This window comes from Oenanthe melanoleuca, chromosome 2 (assembly GCF_029582105.1).
Source record: "Oenanthe melanoleuca isolate GR-GAL-2019-014 chromosome 2, OMel1.0, whole genome shotgun sequence".
In the NCBI taxonomy this organism is placed as follows: domain Eukaryota; kingdom Metazoa; phylum Chordata; class Aves; order Passeriformes; family Muscicapidae; genus Oenanthe; species Oenanthe melanoleuca.
In genome coordinates, this window is record NC_079335.1 from 125959217 (window position 1) to 125983590 (window position 24374).

Below are 24374 nucleotides of genomic sequence, written 5' to 3' on the forward strand. Positions count from 1 at the left end.
GCTCCTCTGGCATAAAATAACAATGCAGATGCTTCAGTAAGCATAAGTTTTGAATAATTGAATCAAAGCCTAAAGCTTACACAGAGTTTCAGAGATACTTTTGTCTGGAGAAAACACATTGAATTCAGTATATCCCCTTTCTGACAATCCCAGTTTAACTTGAAAAAGAATACAGACTTATTTCAGACTAGTTACAGATATGCATATGGACAAGCATACCCTGTATTAAAAGAGTAACTATAAAAAAACCTCCTGCAAAGGACATACACTCATATAATTTAAACCCCAAGGCAATTTCCAATCACTTATTACAATGGCCAGACTACTTTTATTGCAAGAAAAAATAAATAAAAAAGTAATGATCCAGTTTTATATACAAATACATAGTGGCAGAAAACTAATGGTCTGACAAAAATAGGTTTGATGAATTTGACTTTTTTGACATATAAAAACATGGAGACACTCCTGTGTCTCTCACCAAAATAGGGTGGTTCTGTTTTTCCACATTGCTTAAGTTCAACTGACTTCCATTATAATTCCTAGTTTGAATCACTTTTCTGTCAGCTTCCCTGTCTACCTCAATGTTTTTTGACATACTGCAGCTCTACTTCTTTCTGAAATACTGTGTGGTCTGTTTCCTGTTATTAACCATCACTTCTCTTTTACTTGGAAATAAAGTGCAAACATAAAACTGTGGTTTTGAAGTAGCTGAAAGCAGTTTCTTTAGACTTTAAGGTTTGGGATTACCATGTGCCCGAAGCAGAGCTTCTGCAGTGAAGAGTGGGGCTTGAAGCATGTCAGCAGATTCCACAATCAGCATATCCTTGAGTCTTCGCAGGTCTTGAAGTCTTAGCCCCTCATATGGCTTTAAGAGGAAGAAAGATTATTTATGTCCAATGTTTTCAAGTTAGTCTCCAATACAATATTAAAAAGAAAGCATTCAAAGCACTGTTACTGATCACCATCTCAACTGTGAGGCAATAGAGGACAAAATTTATTCACCGTGCACACCAATGACCATGCAAAGCTATATGGAAACACTGTCATTTTGTAATATTTATAGTATAATTTCTGTAAACTACAACACCGAAAAGTGTTTCTTGCAGGTATAATGGAGAACTCTCTAAAGTTCTCCATTATAGCAGGAAGCCATCTTCAAATGATAAACTAGCCTAATACTGACTCTCTCTCTCCCAAAAAAAGCTGGATTTTCACAGAATCTAGATGAGGTTTGAGTCAGTGATTAGGCCTCAGGTATTGTGGAATAGGTATGAGAATGAATGACTAGATTTGAACTAAGGATTTAGAGAAGAGCCAGACAAAGGATAGGTTATCATACACTGCATACAGATTCTCTGATATTATGCACTAATTGAGACCTGTTAACTCTGAATTGGACTGGAGGAGGACACACTGAGACATTTGACAGTGAGAAGTTTGTAAGCAGAATCCACTATCTGGATCTTCTGAGGCAATATCAACCATTTCAGAAGCTAAGTCAGTCCTGAATAGGACAAATAAGACACAAAATTAGATGTTCATAGAAACACTATGAGGGTTCAGGTGGGAAGGGTCCTTCAAATGTCATTTGTTCCAACCTTCCTCCTCAACCAGTGTCATCTAGAGTCAGCTGCCCAGGACCATGTCCAGATGGCTTCTGGGTATCTCCAAGGCTGGGGATATATCGTACATGGAGACATCAAAACTCTTTATGAGAAACAATGGCCAAGTCTCATAGCCCTACAGAGAGCAGATCATCCAGCTGCCTTCCTGATCTGGAGATCCACACCCTTATTATAGCATTAAAAAAAGTCAAATCAGAAAGACAAAAAGAAGCAATTTTAGGATTCTGAATTAGCTCCAACCAAGAGAGCAGAGATACACATGTATGTTTGCACACTCATTTTCAAAACTAAGAACAGAAGACTATGACAGCAAATAATGTTTTGTTAGTGTTACACAGAGAAAATGCCCCATAGGTAGGTAGGAAGAAAAAAAAACAGTAGGGAAATCTGTAAAGAAAAAGGATATGTAAAAACCAGTATTCTTACATGCACTGGTTTTATTTATTTATTTATTTATTTATTTAAAGGGCAGCTAAGAAAATATTTAAAGCATTTGACAGAAAGTGTTACATGCTCAGACCCAATCAGGAACCTGGCCACCAAATGGCAATTGTCTCCAGCAATTTGGAGACAGAAGAACACAGCAGCAGTAGTGCCAGATAATGACAGTTAAGATTATGCATTATTATTTACTATTATATTTTGATTTTATGTTGACCATAGCTCCAGTGTTAGGTTATAAGGACACAAATGTACGTGTACATACACATCCACAAAGCAAAAGACTAGTTCTGTCCTCAAAAGGTTACAATCTAAGTAAAAGTCTGCTGTCCCCTTTAAGGATAACAAGCAGAAAGCAGAAGTGATAGGGAGAATGGATACCCTGGGTTTCTAAATGATTTGTTCTTTTGAGACACCTACTCTAAAAATGTAACTTGCTTCCTGTATTCCAGACATCATAATTAACTCCACAATGCATCTAAAATCATAACTGACTCACACAAGGACGTCTCCTGTTACCTAATCAGTGAAATAAACAGGTGCTTCTCCATACTAGAAACTTTGTCAACAGCAAGAGTAATGCTCCACAGATCTGCACTGGGTCTTTGTTCTTTATGAGAAAGCAAGCAAAGCAGAAGAGAAATGACCTGTGAGTGTCCTGACCTGTATCTTGATTGCTCAAGTTCAGGCAGTTTCTGTATGTCCTTCCAGTGCTGATCATGCATGACTCAGTAAAGGACAACGTTAATGGCTTGCACTGAAATAAATCTGGGCCACTTGGATTAAGAGCATGCTGGAATTTGACTGACCTTCTTAACTTATTACAAAAGTGATAATTTAAAAAAAAAACATTTCAGAGAGACAAGGACAGAAACAACTGTGTGCCAGAACAATTATAATTGTGCTGTATGTACAAAAAAAAATAGAAGCAAAATGGTCATGACTGAATCTGAACTCCATTTTGAATTGCAATTGCAAAGCAATCAGCTGTGTCAGCACAACTGTACTCAATTCTTGAAGACCATACACATCATATGAAAAAATACCTTTTCTGTTAAACTTGAAACATATAAGCATATTTTAGGACTTGGTATTTCATCCTGAAATGCAGATATGCTCAGAATTATATTTAACTGATTGGTTCTAGGTCAAACACTGGCAAGTATCTCTCCTTGAGTAACAGACTACTATATCATCTCAGCTGGAGTATTCCACAACTCAGCAGGAATTTTGGATCTTCATGTTTCAAGAATTCTAGTTTTATCTTTTTAAATAATGAGGGAAATATTCCCTAAGAATGTGCTTGAGACATCAGACATTTGTTTCATAAAATAACACATGAACCCACAGAAGGAGCTGAAAGAAAAGAAATTTTAGACTGGCACCATCAAGAAGGTTGATCTGGAAATTCCAGAGTGAAGACTTTATACAACTGGAACCTTAAAAATGTTATTGTGTACAAGATAGTCTTGTAGACAATTTTGAAGATACAGTCTTTAGTTATGAGGTTGTACATCCAGTATGTAATATCAGAGAGGTCTGTTTTTAACTGCTTCAGACACTGATGGCTTATCTCTGCAATGTGCTGTAAAGGATTTTGATTACAGTATATGATGCTTGGAGACCTCCTTTAATGTTCATTTCTGGAGGAACCCTTTATTGATATTTGCTGTGAAAAAGACATTGTTCAATATTAGCAGCATTTAACTATACAATGATTTTGAGATACACTATTAGAGTTACTACTGTAATGCATTGCTGAGCTACTCACTACAGATTCCAACACCTCTGTATTCTCAAAAGCCCTTCTTTGAAATTATTTTCTTCTCCAGTTTTTACTACTAACACTTAGATATCATAAATGATCCTTTTTTTTTTTTTCTCTTGAAAGTAATTTTAGTATGTAAGCTGGTTATTTTAACAGTTAATTTCAAATTATTATTACTTTCTTCTCTTTTAAAGCACCATTAAAATGGACAGGGGCAAAGTAACTCTGTGCTACAGTGATGACTATATAATTAAATGGTGTCAAAACACTTCATGTAAACATCCTCCTTTATGGGTGGATGGAGTTCTACAGTTAATGGGGTAATAAATTAAAAAATTATTTATAATCCATTTAACTCATTCAAGTAAAATTATATGCACTACATGTATATTGAGACTACATGTATCTTAACTGAATGTAGTCCCCTTCTCTCCCTTCACTTCATAAACCATTCACTATCCACAGAGATAAAATAAATTTGAATAATTTAAGATAACTCTTTGTACTTATGGCATTTATATTACTTACATATTTATATGACATCAATTCAGAAATTGGAAAAAAAAATCATTCCAGTTATTATACACTCAGTAATACACTCACTAGCAGTGTATTTCTTCAGTATTTAGTGGCACACATGTAAAAGGAATGAAGAAATTATATATTTTGCAATTGCATAAAGTATTTCACTATACCTGACTGAGAGCCAAAACTGTTCTGGGTGATCTGCTCTGAGGCACTGCTCATTCCCAGGTGTTTCTTATGTAAATTTAAACATTACAGATTTGACTGAAAAGTAGGACCCTTTCAGTCTGAGGACTCCCAGGGACACATCACCAAGACAAATATGCTCTTATGTTACAACAAACAGCAATGTAAAAGACTGTGCAAAGGAACAACCAAAATCTATAAAAGCAGTGTAAGAACAATCACTTACTGTCATATCATTTAGTGTATCTTCAATTTTATTTAAAAGATAGATTCAGATTTTATATAACAAAGATTTTTTTTTTTTTTGAGATTATCCAACAAAGAGCAAAGAATCAAGAAAAAAAGGGTTGTGTTCTTCTGTAAACATGGCAGGCTTGGAAGGGGAAGTATTGGGTACCAACATACCAGATACTGCTGTGCAGATATTAAACACTGGAGTTAAGCCTATTTGGCTGTTTTGCCGGGGAGGAAATTCTGTTCATGGTTTTCAAATGTTTTATCTTTTCCTGTAACCTTCATTCAAAAGACGCAGTTCTTTTGAAAATGCATGTCTTAGTGTTCAAAGTTTTTCAATTATTCATGAATGAGTATTTTCTGTTTTGGAAGGATGTTGAATAGCAACAATTACAAGCTGAATACTATGCTAAACAAGCATATTGTAAACTCTGTCCCTCAGTGTTTAATAATATATAAAAATGAAACTAAGAGGAAAGAAATAGAGGATCATTGTTGAGAGGCAATTTTGGTGAAGCATCTGTGCTCTGGGGCTTTTAACAGAGGCATCACCACAGGCAGTGGTAAGTGCAGCTGTCACTGCCCATCCCAGTCATTTGTATAACGACCTGGAGGATGAGAACATGCAGTCATTTGGATTGCAGCTCAGTGCAACTCTTTCTAAGGCTGTTTTTTATCTGGTTTTGGCCGCTCTGAAGGCTAAGATAGAAAGATTAACTTCTCCTGGCTACATGCTCTTAGCATCTCCCTTGTGCCAGCACTTGTTCTCTTGGAGATAAACAAGATGTAAGAGAAATGACCCCACTGGAAAGTCATAAAGAAAGGGGGGAAAAACCAGCAGGGAGCATATGAAGACAGAATTGCTCTGTGTAAATCCCCAAGGTCATCAATTGGTGTACCAAATTCCAGGCTGACATTTTTTGGCTTGTGAACATTTAGAACACATGGGAAAGCTGCCCTGGTATGTGAGATGGACAACTTGTAACTATCAAGCCTTCAAGCTGGTTTTGCTCAGCATCTATGTTAAACAGGCATGACACAACATCTCTTGCAGAAAAGCCTATTCCAATGGCTCTTGATTTGCCCCACCCATATCTGTAGGTTCCTTGTCTTCTTACCTGTGCTGGTGTATATGCCAGCAAACCCCTGGTATAAATATGGTGATAAAAATTGTTCAACTTAAACAATACAGTTAAATATTACTACTCTATAAAACCTTTCCTTCTTTTAAGCCAAAACATTGCTATGGTCCAGCTGAAAACATAACCTTCCTAATAGTTCTACTTGCATAACCAAAGGAGTGGTAAATTTCAATTGTGGCAAGAAATGACTGCAGCCTTTTAAAGTGTTTCTGCCAAGAGAGAAAATATTATTTCAAACTATCTTCTCACAATTTGGATGCCTCTACGTAGAAATATTCAGAGAAATTAAAATGAGTTCATTACATTTGCTATTTCAATGTAATAAGTATATTAAACTTCATCTCTAAATGTCTCATCTAGGAATAAACTATCTCATTAAGGCTGTTTATATTTGAATTTATCCAAGAAAAATGGTCCAAAAATTAAATGGACTACAAGGACTACAAGGACTTTCTTACTCTCAAATAAAAGTGACCATGAGTGGCATTTTTCAGGAGAGCAGTTAATGTGATCTAAGCTTACTTATGCATCTTCTTTTAAACATCATTAGTTTATATGTGGCCCAAGCTAGTAAAAGGCCAAGCCATGCTATTTCTGAAGGGAGTGACCATAGAGAAATCTATTGTCCTTTAATTTAAACAGAATTAAGTTGCAACATTTACTGAATCATATAATTTATCTATGTATTCTTATTTAGAATTTTAGTTAACTAAAATCTGTTCATGAATGGGGAGGGAACTTGTCCTCAGAATCATTTTGGTCAAAATGTCTTTATGGAGTCACATTAGTCTGTAAGGCATAGCAGAATTCAAGCCAATTGTTTTGGCTTGAATTGTCTCTCTCTTTCAAAAATTTACTTGGAAGTAACACTACTTGCTATTACTTGCTTTTCATACAAAGTGTGGTATGCAGTAGCTTCAGGCATTAAGTTATAAAACAAAGTAAATGCACTTATGTTGAAGTCCTGCACTAGTCAGTTTTGAGTTCGACCCAGTCTCAGTCCAGGAAGATCCATTGGGAAAGTTTCCTTACTCTACTCCACAGATTTTCTCCTTTTCTGAATTTCTTTTGTCAGAATTTTTGAGACAAAAAGGCAATTAAAAAATGAAAAAAAAAAAAATCAATATTATTTGGTTTATAGAAACTGTTTCTGAGCCTACTGGCCTCACTGTACTTCATCCAGCCTCACAGCCCACAACACAGTCCACATAATTAAGATATGAATAAAATTTTTGTTTACTTTTGACAATGTATTTGTTATATTCTCAGAGCTTAACTTAAAAACTACAAAGAGCTGTGCTAAAACTGTTTACAAATACAAAGTACAGAACCTACTGAAATACTTGCAGACTTGTGTCACAATGTAACTGCTACATATATAAATGTGTAAAATACTTCAGATTTAAAGTATCCTCTGACCTCTTTTTTGTCTAAAGCAGCATACTCAGCTTCAATGCTTTCAGCTTCAGGATCACGTGAAAATACCATTCGAGATTCCAGGTTAAGAGCCAGTTCTTTGTGGTGCTGTTTCTCTGCACAGTCACATGGGGTATCCTTATTTTCATTTTCTGCAAACAAATCTCCACCATGTTTTACTAGAAGCTGCAAAGTAAAATGGCAAAGTAAGCAGTTATTAATTAGAAACTCTAATAACACACTAAAGAAAAGACATGTGAGTTAAGACAAAAACAAACAAAAAAAAAAAGAACAAGAAAAACAGAACAATTTTTATAATAATAATGATCTTTGGAAACAAGTATTATCTATTGTTATATAAATGACTCCTTGCTTTCATGCTTAATTATACCTACATCCACAGTAGTTCCACAGAACCACAAAATTCTAAGAAATACATTACAAGGTAATGCTGCATACTATGTTTGTTAGGTTTTAAGGACGAAAATTCTGCTTTACTGATATGTCAGTGTCCCATAGAAAAGGAGGGGTCTGAGGCCCTCAAGCATGTGTCAAGATGAGCTAAAAACACCTTTAAATATTCCTTCTATAGGGGTACCACTCCACCATTTGTATTCTTGTGCTGACAGAAAATAGGAGATTCCTTGGGTAGGAGAGATAGTAGGTAGGGTGCTGATTCACAGGGAGCACAAAATACTACTAGCAGCTCTACTTTGTTTTTAAGGACATGAAAAAAGTGAAATGAAGTAATACTAATTCTAGCAATTCTAATATGGTCCAGTATTGTGCCATTTCACCAACCTTGTCTCTTGCCAGTAACCCTCCCAAAATGCAGTCTCTAACTATTAAACACATGTGCTAACTTGGTCTCCTGCTATAAACTGACCTAAGCAAGGACAGCATATGCCACAGATTTTAAAGGCCTAGGTGGGCCTTTAAACAATTCTGTTGATTTATTATGACACCTTTATATCATTACTAAAATGATTCATCTTGTTTCTAAATAAAGTCTATAAACATTATCTCGTCTTCAGATCATGATGTCTGTAACAACACTGTCCAGGGTATTTCAAAATTTAGGTTATAATTTTTATACTTCTAAAAAAACCCATATTTCTCTAAAATTATCTGTTCTTCATATAAGCTTTTGGGATCACGATCAGGCACTCCTTAATTTTTTCTTCAGTTGAAGAGAAAATGTCCTTCATCTGTCACTGCAGAATACAGAACGTCTTTTACAAACCTGGATTCATTCTTGTAGATTGGAAAACCATTTCCACATTCTCCAAAATAAAAAAAAAAACCAATGCAAACCCAAAAATACCATAAACCAGTGCAACGACAAGATTTAGATGAGAAGATATTAGTGTCATTGAGTATTTGATCTTCATAGCAAAGTATCAGGCAGAAATACAGATGATACTGGAACAATTACCAACATTTAACCTTTGTTCTATCTAAACTTCTTAACATTGCCAGAACTTTGTTAACCTGAGTATCATATTCTGTCTTTTCATTCTAACCTCTAAGAGAAATTATACAGAGGCAACTAAGACACCTTCTGAGGAAAAAGAATAATAAGTGTATTTGAAAGAACATTACATAGGTTTATGCAGCTCAAAATCTAATCCACAAGATGAGGAATGTGCAAAGCAACAAATTTTTAATAATGATGCCATATTTCTCTGGAGGCACTGTTAAAAAGTCTTGTGTTGCTTGATTAATTGAGGTTAATAATCTAAACAATCATACTAGCAATTTAAACAATTGCAAAAATACCATTTAATATTCTAAATATACTGTGATAGTGTGGAATGTATCTGCAAAAAATCAAATCTGTTCAGCATGAAAGTTATTATTCAGTAGTTTTAGGTAAGCACATAATTTTACCCAGACTATCTTTAGCAATGAGTTCCACACAGCTGTTCTGCTCAGAAGAAAAATCTAACACATGGGAATGAAACAGTATCAAGACTGCACATTTGACTATCAACTCTGAACAAGTCAACTAGTAGGTACTTCACTCAAAAGGATCTATACTTGGGGTTTCCTTTTCTTACTTGGGTGTGGTGGGGACAGGCAAAGATACAGAACTGGGGTTTTCCTGAAAAGTGGTGGAAAGTGAAGAAGATAATAAAGAGAAATGCTGCTCTGAAGTGAGACTAACCATTGCAAAAAAAGGGCAAAAGGCACTCCTGGGGTTCTAAGAAACCTTCAGTTTTCTGGAGAGAAGGAGCACAGCTTGAGGATTAGAATCAGTTCTTTTATCTCTTGGTTTTTGTTAAGAATTTTAATCCTCAAATACTTCTGGGAACAAAGAGACAATTGTTAAATTCCTTCACCGATCTCTTGGTTGCAGGCTTGGTGAAGGCATATAGTGTTCCTGTCCATAAATGTGTTCCTGTTGAAGGAGTTAGAAGGACTACAGACCACAGCCTGGAGGATTTAGGTTATCTCAGATCCAAGGCCCTCTATTCCATGATAGGGCACATAAAGAAGTTTGAACTTGGGGGTGTACACTATGCTTCCCCTGCTGAAACCATAACTAGTTAGGACCACATAACTCTGGCAAATAGAAATCCATGTGGATCTGACTGTAAATTCTTCTTCAAAGACAAACTGAAAGCTAATTAGAGTCAGAAATGGTTTACTCAATTACAATATGTATTGTCAAGATAATATAACTCAGTTTATACATTTAAATGGGGAACTAGCAGTCTAGTAACTGGATTTATCTAATGAATCACATTACAGACACTGAGAAATACAGTGATAATTTGTAAAGAAGCACAAACCATGAACTTTTATGATGAGTTTAAAACAAATTGACTTTAGTCCGCAGTTAAAAGCTGCAGCCGAGCTCCAGAACCACAATTCACTCTGCAGCAGCTGTGATTCTTTCTCACATTACAGTCTGCCTGGGTCTTACTGCATGAACCCATTTCCTTCACGCTCTTGAAAAGGACACTTTTTGAACTGTTGTGTCTATCTCTAACACCACTGTTTAGCCCCATGTAGGGACATGAAGGTAGAAACAGGTAGAAGACCACTTGCTCAGTCCCTTGTAAATCTGAAGTTGGTAAATATTAGACACTGAAATATGTTGGAAACTTATTACTAAAGTAAAAAGTTTTCTTCTGTTTACCATTTCTCTACCAGAAACAACCTTCCTTATGTCAAATCATTTTACATGCATGTTTTTCACCAACGTTTTTCAGAAGTCATTCAATATTAATTGCTATCTCCCTTTTTCTCATATGACATGCATATTTGTCCTCTATTGTACAATAATGTAAACAAAAATATGTTCAACAGCAAGAGTGTAATCTTGAGAAAGGATAAATAGACCAACTGCAAGTGAAATGCCTATAGGCATAATTGATCAGGAAGTTGGATCAAATAAGTGGCACTAAAATGAGAGAACAAGAGCAACTTATATAGTCCTTTGCAAATAGTTTCTTTATCAAATCTGAAAGAAAAAACTTGACAATCCAAATAAAAGCAGTAGTAACACAGACCTTGGAGACAGCATATTTGTTTACAAATAAATCACATCACAAGAGGCTCTAAATCACTCTTATAACCACGATTTATTTTGGATGAAAAAAAGAGCTAGACAACACCTATATGTCATTTAGTTATCACGTATATAAGTTGGGTATGAATATACTTCAGCTTGCAAAGGCTGCATGGTGACTTTACTCCCTGGTGAAAAGCAGTAAGTATGTAAATGATTTCTGAGCCCATGTTGAAGACAAACTGCTGGTGTGGAGTTTGAGGTGCTGTAACAACCTGGGGCAGAGGAAAGAAAAAGTATGGGGCATGAGTCAACTGGTTACTGGAGGTTAAGTATCAGCATGTAAGAGCAGCATCCTCTTAACTCCTCTCAGTACTGAGCAGGGAACCAGAGAGATGGAAGCTTAAATAATAGCATAGAAAATGGCAATAGGGAGATAAGTTTTCATTCACTAGAAGCTCAAAAAACTAAGGATGATCTGTATACTACCAGAATGAAAGAAGGGTTGGATACCGGAAATAAAAAGACACTATCTGAACTTCTATAGAAAGGACTAATGAAAAACCAGAAGGTAAAGAAGAATATTCAGTTCAAGGGGGTGTACAGATGAGGCTGGGGAATTGAAATGACAAACTTTAAATGAGAATTCTCAGACAATATCTGGAAACTTGGCAGAATACAACCAGCAAACATAATGTGAGCATCATAGAGAAGGAGAATATACCTTTTTTAAATACACCCCAAACAAACTGATAAATAAATAAACAAACTAACTAACTCTCAAGAAGTACCAGTGGAATACAATTCTGCAATTAACAAAAAAAAAAAAAAAAAAAAAAAAAAAAGCTTTAGTGAATGACCTGACTAAAATCATAATAATAAAGGTAACATGGCTACTAAGAATAAAAATACTGCAAGGAAGAAAATACAAATTAAAGAGAACTTCTGTCACTGAATCTCCCAAGCATATTTAGAAAATACATAAGCTAATAAATTACTCTTCAATTAAAATTGCAGACTACATAGATGACTGGATAATAGACAAAACAGTCAGCAAACTGTTGAGAGGAGAAGCAACTCCTGACTTTGCCCAGAGTAGTCTGCAAGACCTAATTCAAAATGTTACTATCAAAAAACCACTCATTAACAATTCCAAAGGATTCATTAAACTTGCAGAAGCAGTAAAAAGACAAGAAATCCACTGCCTACTTTCAAAAAGCAGTACTAAGTAAGTCAAGAAATCCATTGCCTACTTTCAAAAAGTGATACTAAGTAAGTGTGGAAAAAATTCCAGAAACATCAGAACAATCTGTGAAGAGACAAATAGGACAGAATCATATGCAAAGTAAGAAGCTGAAGTTGTCTCCAGATGAAGAATATGTAAAGAACAAAATCCGGGAAAGGTAAATGTAAAATCGCAACAAAGACGACTCTGACATTTTTTTGAGCTGTATACCATGTGCATAAAAACTGAGAATAAATTATTTTAAAACACCACACAGTAAATCTTTCAGTGTTTTTGTAAAGTTGGTAGCTGGACAAAGTGTAAAAGCAATCTCATATAATATATGGCAGCATATTGGTACGAACTGTTGGACTCTCAAAAGAAAGCCTTTCAAATCGAAGTCTCTGCACAACAGGTTCTAGAAAAAGCAATAAACCAAATACTAATATAAATACCCAGCATCAGATTGTACTTATATTCATCAGTCCTAATGAAACTCAAACATGAAACTTCTGAACTATTTATAATATGCAGCTTACTGATTAAATCTGTCATGGTACAAAATTAGAAGATAGTAAAAGTAACATCAATACTAAAAACAGCTCCAGAGAACATCAGAAAAGATCATCAGGTTTTTACTGCAGAGAGAGGTCACCAGTGAAGTCCCAGAGGTTCTGGAACTGACTGTTTAACATACAAAGTTGTTTTCTAGAAGAGGAGGTGAAAAAAGAGGTGATAAACTTTGCTGATGATACTAAGTTATTAAGCATAGTTTGAATAAACATGAAATTAAGGACAGAAGGAAAAAAAAGTAGATTTCACATACAAATGCTGAACTGTGAAGTAATTGTTGCCATTGAAAATACAAATTTTGATGTTAAAATAGACTTATAAAGATGTTTGCTGTTTTTGAAAATGTTAGATGTCTGCTTGTGTTCTTTATATTAAATAACCAGAACAATTAAATACTAGTTCTCATTACTTTATATAGTTTAAAAATAAATCTGAGGCAAGATCTTCAAAAATCATTCCCAATTACTCATTACTATCCACTACCTTCCCAAACATTAAAAAAGCTGGGCACTGTAAATTAAAGACATCAAATCTGATCTTGAAACATGGACAGCATTTCCAGTTTCAGTTGCACAGCAAAATAAGAAGGGCTCTAATTTTCTCTCAGGCTGTTATTTCACTTCTCTTTACACATATAGGATGCCTATGCCTACCTTCAAAGCTTTTTCTCCACTGCTACAGTCTTGTAATTAATTCAAATTTTTATATGCCTACATGAGCCTTCTTCATGTTGAGGAGTTATTTTAATGAAGTCAATGTATATGTAATCCATTTCTTTAATTTTTTTCTCTACAGTGTATGTTTTGGGCTGTTTAGCTATGCAATTTTTCCAACTAATGGAAACTAGAATTAAAAAGTTAATTCAATGTAAAACATCAGATTCCTCCACCCCCCCCATGAAAAAATGCTTTGTGACACATTGTGCATGTCAATTACTCATAATATATATAAACTTATAATTATATATGAACTTTTACCTCAACACAGGTTTTCATCCCTGAGGCAGCAGCATAGTGCAAAGGTGTATTTTTTTTGTTATCAACAGCATCAATGGCTGCTCGTTCATATTGCCCTTCATCCAGCTTTGCTCCCTTCCACTTCAGGATCATTTGCAGACAGTCAGCTCTTCTGCAGTCGTCTTCCGAGGGTCGTGTCAGGCGAGGATGAAGAGCTCCCTCTGAGATCATGATCTGAGGTCCCATACACAGCAAGTGCATAGATGTCTCATTGTGCACATTCCTTTTATTTGGGTTACCATCTCGAACAAAAAGGAAAGTTCTGCAACCGGGGGAAAAAATAGAAGAAAATTAATTAGCACAATTCCGTTCATTTCCTTGAAGTGGGAATGGTGGATTATGACAATTCTCCTTCAAGATTTTAATTACCCATGTTAGTGACAAATGTTCTTTAACAGAGAATTAGTACTGGACAGCTCTCCTCCATTTCTCCTAGGAGTCAAGAGCCAAGACCTGGACGAATTATTGAAATATTACTAAGTACTATACACAATTACTTTGTCAGTGTATGAGAAAGTTTATTCCACTGTGTTGCATTGTGATACACGTTGTTAAGGCACAAGATTGATGAAACAGGTACTTTATTTCTTCTGCTGTGTCCTGAACAGTAGTGCATTTGGTAGTTTGCAAATGAATAATGACAGAGCAATTTGTTAAAAATTCATTCTCCTTTGCCATATCTTCAGTCAGATGTAGATGCAGCACTTACTACTTCTTAAAATATTATAAATACTATTCCTGCCAGCACTGCATGCATTAAGGAATGACTATTGACTTTTTCAATGTGGAAGTGCAACATAATGCAAACTCTTCCAGAAGCTGGGAAGAATTTAAGTGTTCTCTTGAATGCTTTAGAGGCAGTTCAAAGTGGGCAATATTACCAGCAAAAAGAGCCACCTTAGGATTGAAAGGGGAACAACAGGCTGATTCTTAGAATCACAGCTCTGAATCCTAACAATACCTGAGACAACACAGCTCCCTTGCTGCTTCTTGCCAGCAAGGATTATAGAAGTTACAATCCAGATCTGAAATGGAAGAACCAAGACAAATCATAAAAGCCCTGTGCATCCAAACGTGCTTTAGCCTCTTGAGGTATATCAAAATATTTTTTTTAAGGGAGAGTAAATGGTAGGCAATGGCAGAGAGGAAAGATCACTTCTTTGAAGGACTGGGTTCAGAGAGATAGCACTGATAAAAGAATTCCCAGTGAAGGGAGGAAAAACAGATATTGTTCCCTAAGGTTCCCAGAATGGCAATACCAGGCTAAATCTGAAGCATGGCTCAGGTGTTCAAGAAGTCACTGCATAAATGCCTGCACTGTTCCCATAAACCACCTCACACATAAAGCCTACACAAGTCACTGTGTCCTCTCCAGGCTGTTCCCTGACTCCAAACAGTTTGCAAATATGAAAAAACCAGTTATTCTGGAACCCCATTAAGTTAGTGCTTAGGGGACCAGGCTCTACACTCCCTGACCACACCCCTAAGACTACTGAGAAACAGCCTCAATCACTTCCAGCAGGCTCAGCCACCCGAAAGCTGCCTACACACAAAATCAGACTACATTGCTCTAGGTGAGAAGAACTTGACAAACTTACCCAGACTGACCCAAAAAATGTTTACCTAAGTTATTGCCTTATGCTATAGTTACAAGTCTAAATGTAGTCTCTTTCTGCTGTCCCTGAATATATACCACCTTACCCTCTCTCAGAGTTCACTTATGCTTTGTTCAGGACAAAGAATAATCCTGAAACTATTTTATTAATAAAGGAAGAAGCTGTACAGTGTAGACAGGAATTTCCCTTTCAGATATTATTGAAAATATTCTGGACAAGTATTTCAGTAGAAAAAAACTAGGCACAGATGATCTGGTCCTACAATGGAAGAATGTCTTGATAGCTGTTTGGTCAGTTGGATTTCTGTCCTTTCTTCCTCCTGAAAATCTCTGAATGGTTTGAATTTAAAATAAAGCTAATTATTAAAATAGCATTCTTTTAAATATGTGGCAACAAAGTATTCAGAGGAAAACACAAAACAGTCTCCTCTATGTTGCCCTATTTTGGTAGCAAAAATGTTCCTTAGAGAAATCTCTCTTTCATTCCACGATAGATGCTTTTGTTAGGATACATGAATATGCCAAACTTGAGATTAAAGATCTTCTCAAAAAAAGTAACAGCATATTTTGTTTGCTTAAGGTTTTCTGTTTGTTTTCAGGGGGAAGGCATTCAGCTACACAAGCAAAATGCTCCACAGCCAATTACATGAAATTGTAAGACTAACCAGTATCAAACACTATCCAAAGTGAATTTGCTTGTTTGAATTAGCTTTACACAGTATGAAACTAGAGACAGAAAGAAAGGAGGGGAAGGAGAGTGGGAAAGTCAGAGACAGGAAGAGAGAAATGGGAAGGACAGAGAGAAGGTGGGGACAAGAAGATAGATTCTATAGAGGCACTTGGATATGATCAGCTCTTCAGTATAAGGGGAAGTCAAGCCAATCCTGAAAAGCCCAGCCAAACCCAAGACTTAAAGTTCAGAGATGAAGAGCATCCAAAAATGGGCAAATTAATACATTTTACATTCACAAACTCATTACCTAAAAAGGCTCCATTTTTAACAGTGATATTTGGTGCATAAGACTTTCACAGAGCAGTGCTGTAGATGCCTGCAATTTGGCTCACAACTTCAGAGGAATAAGAAGCTAAATTTTGCCTGGAAATGTACTGATAGAGTGAAAATATGCATTGCCTATGGGAAATATCACTTAACCACAAGGCAGACAGACTTTACTCTAGTTGCAGTTTCCAGATTTTGCTTCAATCTGTAGCACTTTGCAGAATCCAAACCTGAGGTGACAAAAGCATCATAAAAGTGTTGAAAAAGTGACAAAAAGGGAAGAGCTGTAACATTCACACCTACTACTATCTGTATTTGCAAAAAAGCAGCAAGAAACTCAAGATCACAAGGCTGTGAATTTGAATAATAAACAACTGGGACATGTCCTCACTTTGGGAAACTAACAACACAACTATTTCTTCAGGTTTTAATAAAATATTTAATGTTTAGGGCATGAAAATCACCATATTTACTTTTCCTTCCCTGTCTAAACAAATGCTGCATATATTTTAGATATGTGTAAATACACATTGGTGGAACATGATGATCTTTAAAGTCTCTTCCAATCCAAAACATTCTCTGATTCTATGTTCTATTTGTATGCATAAAAAACCACACAGAAACTTATCCATGTGTGGAAAAATAAAGCAAAAATAAAGAAACTGGTATAAAATGAAATGATAAACTAGTTCTGACAGCTGGAGGCTAAAGCATGTCTGAATATGCTCAAAGAGAGTGAAAATAACAATTTTTGAAAGCAAAGCACTTACTGTATACTGAGTAAGTATACAAAAAATTGCACTGTTGCTTTAAATAAGACAAGTAAGGCACTAGAAAGAGATGAGTTTGCAGCAACAGAGTAAACTGCGCAGGATTCCTTTCACATCACATACTTTTACAACATCCCATCTACTCTTGGCTTAGACAGCCCTTATAAGTACAGCTTGCTAAAGAAAGTTACACTGCAAACTCCATTGCAGGCATGAACCTAAAGCTCACAGCTTTAAGAGAGGTATGAGTATTAACAGAAGAATTTTAAGAGCATTAAAGGAAGTATGGGTAAGCCATGAGTTTCAACATATAGAAGGGCCAAGTCATGCTACCCAATAATTTAAAACTCATTTGCAATGAATTAATTCATACATTATTGAATCATTTAGCTTTCAACACAGTAGGCCAATACTGATGCATTCAACCTTGAATAACTATGATTATTTCATTAAAAGTACTTTTCTCCCAAATATACTATAAGAAAACAACCACAGTGTACTAGCAACCACTTGAAGAAATCTTTTTAGTCATCACTGTTTTAAATAATTTTGGGAAGACTACTGTTTTTTACATGATGTTGAAAGCCATTATATAGTAAATATAATTATTGATATTTTTATTCATTCTACAGTGCTAGAAGGTTATTTACTAGCACTTAAAAGTTTCTTCTCTGTTTCACTAAGATTCTTAAGCATTTCTCACATTAATCCTTACATTCTTACATCACTCTTACATTAATCCTTTGTTATACCATGGGCCAAAGAAAAATTATGATTCCTACGACTTTTAAGAGGAACAGCACTACCAAAGCAGTGATTAAATAATTCCTAAAGCAAAGATGAATCAATTACATCTGTAAGTTTCTTGTAACCAGAACACTATTGTTTTTATTTTTGAGTTCCTTAAGTTTGTCATTCCCTTGGACAGTCAGGAATACTGCTTCCAAGATCCCATGCCTCTTCTGGCTTTTATTTCAATATTCTGAGTGAGATTTCAAAAGAAATAGAGCTGAATGCCAAATCAGAAGTGGCTTCCACTGAGGCTGGCTGCTTACCAGCAGCTTTTGTGACAGTCTTCTGTAAAGCAAAATCTGTGTGATTTGCATCTCTGTCTCTGGTCCTTTCTTATACACATCTCTTCATGGCTAGAACCAATTCTCATACATAGGTGCCATCCTTCCTGTCTTGTCTCCACATCCTTCCTTTGAATACAGATTTTTTCTGAGATCATCCATGCTGAATTCTCACATAGTTATGTTGACTATTATTTTTAGATTGGTCTCAAACACTTGTGAGATGAAATAATAAACATGAAACTACCAACAGAAGTATTCATTGTCACCTTTTAAATACACAGATTTGTATTTCTGCACGGGACAACTATCTTTGTATCAGTTTGTAAAAGAGCTGGAAGTGTATGATATTATTTATGTGTATTGATATTATTTATATAGCAATAATGAAGAATTTACACAGTGAATACTATCAAGCTTTGCATCATTTCTATTTCTTAAAAACCATAAATGTATTACAGAAATTGTCTCATCTTTATCTCTTCATAAAAATGTTTTCAATTTGTATGTCACTTTAATGACACTAATTTTTATTTTCCTTATGTCCTAATGATGTAACTTTATTACATTAAATTGAAATAAATAAGTGCGAATTTAAAAGAATCAAATCATCCACAATCTGTACCTTGGCTAAAAGGAAAACTGGGTCTACATACAATGTCACTGAATATTTTCCTTGGATTTTGCATTTCGATATAAAAAATAATGCATTATTTCTGAAAAATTTGAGCCAACAGATCTCTCTGGTAAGGAAGCCAAGTGTGCCTCTAACCCCAGGGTGAAGTGAAGCCATTTGACACAATGATTCAGTATTTACCAATCTACTCCACGGAGTCACAAACTCTACCTGGCAACAAAATTAGTTGAAATAAAGATGTGGTCATTCTGGGTGGCAAGGACCAAAGCTGTACTCCTCTATAAACCAAATACAATTTTATTTTGCCTGTGGTAAAATGTTCACAACAGCTCTACTAAGGAGAACAGACAAGACAGAATAAGAAAGCTTTAATAGTGTACTGCATTAATAGATCTCATTTCACCAATCACTAACAAAGCAGTCTTACTCTGCAATGTGTGATTTCCACCAAGGAAAGTAAAATCAGAACAATTTCCTCTGGGTACAAAAAAGCCTAGTAGCAAGAAGAAGAAGAAGCAATAACACACTCAAGAGTGGCAGCTGTAACTGGAGAGCAAAGGCTGTGCTGTGAGCAACAAACTCATAAGCATCATGTATCCTTAACCTACTAAGGTTAAAATAATCAGAAGTCAGATGGAAAAAAAGTCAGCTTTAAGACCTTAAACCACAGCAGCTGTCTGGCTTTTGATCTTCACTTGTAGGTCAGTCTATGATTAGGATAAAGTCTACTTTCTGTTTTGCATTTGGTGAGGAAGGCAAGAGGAACACCAGGGAAGATATCTTGGGAAGCCACACACATTTATTCAGTGAGAACTGCTTTCAACTGAGATTTTGAGCTTTAGGGAAAGAAAAACAAGGGAGTCAGCCAGATAAAGGTTTGAGTTTTTCAGCCAGTCTTATTGTACTTTAGAAGACAGTACCCAACTGAGTGGCAGCCTTTGAGAACACAGCAAATGCTACTGCTGCTACTTGATGTCTGTAGTTGCTCCTCTAAGTGTCTCCTCTGTTTTTTTCTGTCTTTGGCAGTTTTCTCCAGGATTTAGTCACAAAAAAACTTGATCCCTTTTAAAAGCTTCCTATTTTCACTTTGTCCATCATCTTGACTGCTTTTTAGACTGACTATGATGAAGATGACGTTATAAATTACTATTTCCTACCAACCAGTCAGATGCTCTGCTACTAAAATCAGGGGCACTTCAATTCATTTGGTTCTCTTGCTCCTTTATAAACATGCCCACAAAGCCCTGTGAGATCATAATCCTCATTTACTCCTCTCATTCATCTAATCAAGAGCTCCCTTCAGTATTTCATATTCCAATGAATTTGAAAGGTGACCAAGACTCCCAACCACACAAAATAACTAATCTAAAAAGGATCTTACAGAACCAATTCAGCAGCTGAGTGCAATGACAACAAAGCAATTGGATAAGCGCAATGCTCCCACTTGGACAGATCCAAACACTGCACAGATCATTCACCACACACCATGAAGGGAAAACATTTAACTCTAGACCAGAAGCAGTATCTCCCACAAGTAGCATTCATGTCTCATATTGTAAAGCTGTTGAAGTGTTCAATTTACAACTTTTCAGGTGCTTACTATTCAATTTTACATATTTAGTATAATGTAGGATGAGATTCATCTTCTCAGCTCTGGTGACCTACAGTGCAGACAACTACAACTGATCCAGTTCTCTTAAATTCCCATTAAATCAATGGGAAGAAGCAGGCACTTCTGGCACATGCTTAATTTAAAATACTTTATGGTCACCTTCACAACAGATGATTCGTGCTGTGGCCTTCACTAATTATTCTGACTAGATTTATTATCTATGTCTATTGACCATGAAGGAGATCTAGTATGAATAATTCCAGGAGACATATTTTTCTAAATCAAATTAATTTAAATAGTTAAATTGTTGATAACTAAAAACAAGTTTGCTTTCTGTTGCTCCAAGTGAATGATCTAGACAATGACATTCTAATAAATTATTTGGATGAAGTAGTGTATCATATACTTTAAGTTATACTTTAATAACTTTAAGTTATTAAATCAGAACATAATTATTTTGTTATGTGGATGAAATGGAATATAGTTCGGTAGTTATCTTTTGTATTAAAATCAGAAGCCAAAACTTCAAAAAAGTACTTTTAGGAAAGAAGCTTAGGCAACTATTATGCCTTCATCATTTTTTCTTCCAAATGAGCTTTAAAACTGACTGGAAAACACCAAGCAAATGTAATAATTCAAATAATTACCATTTCAAAGAATTATCATGAAGAACAAAAAGAAGGGAAAAAAATGAAGACTCCACCAGGAGTATCCATACATTCAATACAAATTTCCTTACACTGAAATCCTATAGTTTTGGTTAATAACTCCACATTTTTCCCATTTGCCCTTATTAGACAAAGAGCTGCTATGAACCTTGTTATTTTTCTTTTGCTCACATTTCACATTTGCTCATATATCAGAATACTGTTAGGAAAGCAATTTAAAAAGGAACACCAGACTTATTGTAAAAGCATTGAACAGATGTTCAGAAATTTAACAAAGAAAACATATGATTTTTAGGACCTTTCTGAAGATTTCAGAATAAATCATTTAGGTCTATTTGGATCTCAACGTTTAAATATTTACAGAACTACTTTCGGTCAAAACAGTGAAGTAACCTCATTTTGATTTCCATCCCAGAAAAAACAAGAAAAATCAAGAATTCAGAGCAGCTTCAATCTTATCAGAAAACAAGCAACTTCTCTAAAAACAGCACTTCTCTAAAGCCAGATGACCTGCAAAGAACAGAGTTTTCATCAATACTTTTCCTTAACGTATATTTTTGCAGCATAAAAATCCTCTAATGCCCTTTAATCTTCAGAGAAATCTTGTTCTGAAAAATGGTCTATACATATGTCCCTCGAAATCATCCAAAACTAATTTTCAACATGACTGCAAATGGATGAAAAGCCAACAAAACCTGGCATGGAAAGAGACATTCTTGAATGTGCTGTGATGAATGCAACATTCCCTCCGGGGTCAGCAAGTTTTCTGGCAAATTCACCCTCCATAACACAAAGTATCAACACACTCCTTTTCATTGTATTACAATTGCTTGGACCAGTCCTTATTGAAACCTCCTAAACAGCCAGAAAAGAAGGGGACTGTAGCTGAAATTCCAAGAGATGCATATTTAGTTCAGCCTAGAGGAAACCACCACTATTTTGATGTTTTTGTCGTTCTTCTGAAGTGAAATATACTTCCCAAATTATAGCAATGAAACAAGAGATATTTCCTATTAACAAATCCCAGGCACATTTACCAATGTTTCTCTCTGACTGGCTTAGCTATGCCTTCATTGCCAGAGCTGGTATTACTATTACTGAATGGCAGACATCAAGAATGTCAGAAGTGGGTTTGGGTTTGATTTTTTTTTTTTCCTTTAGTTTCAGCAATCACCTCAACTTCCAGAATCTCTGTAACAAGAAAGTCTTGTTTTTCTTGTTCTAGAAAAAAATTAGCTTCATAAACCTGTCCTGTCTCCCCACAGTTCCATGTTTCTGTCATCTCCTCCTCCCCCCTCTTCAGGCCAGGACCAGCAGCAACTGCTGCAACAATCCACTTTTGGCTTGAATACTCACAAAGTGCTCAGATATAGCAGAATGAAACACACAATGAGGAAAATCTGTCACTGATCCAAAAAGCTTCCCAGCAAAGCTGCAAAACCGAAAGTCACACCACATATATTGCAAAATGACAGTTTATCTAAGGGGTTTTTTTTCCCTTTCAATGTCAAGCAAGTCCTCGTGATTTCCAGTCACTCCATCTCAAGCAGCCTCTGGAAAGTCTGTTCTCTTGTCATAGCTCAGGAGTGGTTCACTAACAGCCAGACTCTATTCCACACTGATAGCAATTCTTTCAAACTAAACAGTCAGATGGTCTAAAAAGTACCTTAGGCAAAAAAAAAAAAAAAAAAAAAAAAAAAAAAAAAAAAAAAAAAAAAAAAAAAAAAGCCTGAGGGCATTGGATATGCTTGATCATCTGAAGACTGCCTTTTCTGAAGAAAAGATGTTTCCAGTGCGCTTTCTCTGTAGTATTTTTTTACACATTTAGGGAGTGAAACTTACTTAAACTATCTTCTTGAATATGAATCTTCTGTCAAGACCTTAAATCATAGGGAAACATGATATATGTTTGTGGTGGAATGAGACCAGTCTGAATGCTTTATAAAGCTCTTTAAATCCGAATGTGCTTCAGTGTGGGTTCTTCCATAGGGTTCAGAAACACACAGCTGCAGTGTGAGTCCTCCACAGGATCCCAGGTCCTGCCAGAAATCCTCTGCACAGGAGCCTAATCTGGCATGGGCTCTCCATGGGCTGCAGGTTCCTGTGCACAGGAACAGGGCACATCCACCTGTTCTGGTGTGGGGTCCTCCAGGCAGGGGCCTTCCTTTTGAAAAGCTGTTTATTGTCTTTGAAGCTAGACAGCTTCTGGTATTTCTTTGCAAGAAATCAACACTTAAATAATAGGAAAACTTCCACCTGTGGTCAGTGTTCAACAAAGTATTTCTAAAATTCTCTGCAACTTTGTCTCATCAATGTTTTGGCTCTGAGACCTTCCCTTGTGGAACATCAGTGGGTCAGAGAGCTCCTGGCTTTGCGTAGCTGAGTTCTGACATTAATCTAAATTCTAATTAACTACTGAGTTTGAAGTGAACAAACCTTAAACTGGCACTTTTGCTGGTATTCTTATCAGCTACCATCTAATGAACACTTTTATGTTTAAAAAATTATTTCCTTATGCTTTTTCTTTTTTTTTTGTCTTATGTCTGTTCTTTGTCTTATTTTGTCTTGAAGCTTTTTTTTGGTCTTATTTTATGTCTGAAATGTTTGGAAACACATTTGAATTTATGATCTGAAAGCTGTTTGCCTCAATATTTAATGAGCACAAGAGTTATGTCCAAGGAGTAACCTGGGATCCTCTAGGCCACTATATTGCAACCTTGAGTTGTGACACGTGAGCTGTTGTTCTGAGTGCTTTCCCTGAATATTCCTTTTTCCAGGAGGATGAATTAAAAGGAAGGATGCCAGATAAAGATGAGGCTTTGTGTCTCTGCAGGGCTGCTTCCCTCACACGTTTTTCACTCCTCTCTCAAAGATGCTGTGCAGCATTTTTCATCTTTTCCTAAGTATGTAATCACAGGGGTACGACCAGCATCACCAATAGTCTCAGCTTAGGCCAGTGGTGGGGCTGGTTTGGAGCTGGCAGAATCCAGTTGTGCTTGGTGTAGGGTACACTGATCTCTTCTCACAGATGCCACCCCCACAGCCCTGCTACCAAAACTGTGCTCCATGAACCCAGTACAATGCTCTTCTGTCAGCTCCTCCTGACAGGTGCCACAGCTGGGGGCTCAGGGGTATCCAGTGACAGCCTTGGAGCAGGGGCTCCTCTCTCCTGATGAGCTTACTGGCCTGAGACCAAGTCTCTGCAAATTCCTGTTTGACCTAATTAGCTGTGGTCAGCAATTTTTGGTTTTTAAACATTAAATGCTATGTTAAAACAAACTAGTATGTCAGGTAAACATTATTCAGGGCTGCGAACCAAGTTATACATTAA

At 36.0% G+C, this 24374-nt stretch overlaps 1 protein-coding gene across 5 annotated transcripts in view; it reads right to left on the reverse strand.

Moving 5' to 3' along the window:
• Positions 1–24374, reverse strand: part of ANKIB1 (ankyrin repeat and IBR domain containing 1) — an 88698-nt gene that overhangs the window by 28914 nt on the left and 35410 nt on the right. For all 5 annotated transcript variants that reach the window (XM_056482909.1, XM_056482907.1, XM_056482908.1 and 2 more), the window contains exons 3-5: positions 13630–13930; positions 7341–7523; positions 748–865 (exon numbers count right to left, since the gene is read on the reverse strand). In XM_056482909.1, the coding sequence (XP_056338884.1) occupies positions 748–865; positions 7341–7523; positions 13630–13930 (602 nt within the window). The remainder of the gene's footprint in view (positions 1–747; positions 866–7340; positions 7524–13629; positions 13931–24374) is intronic.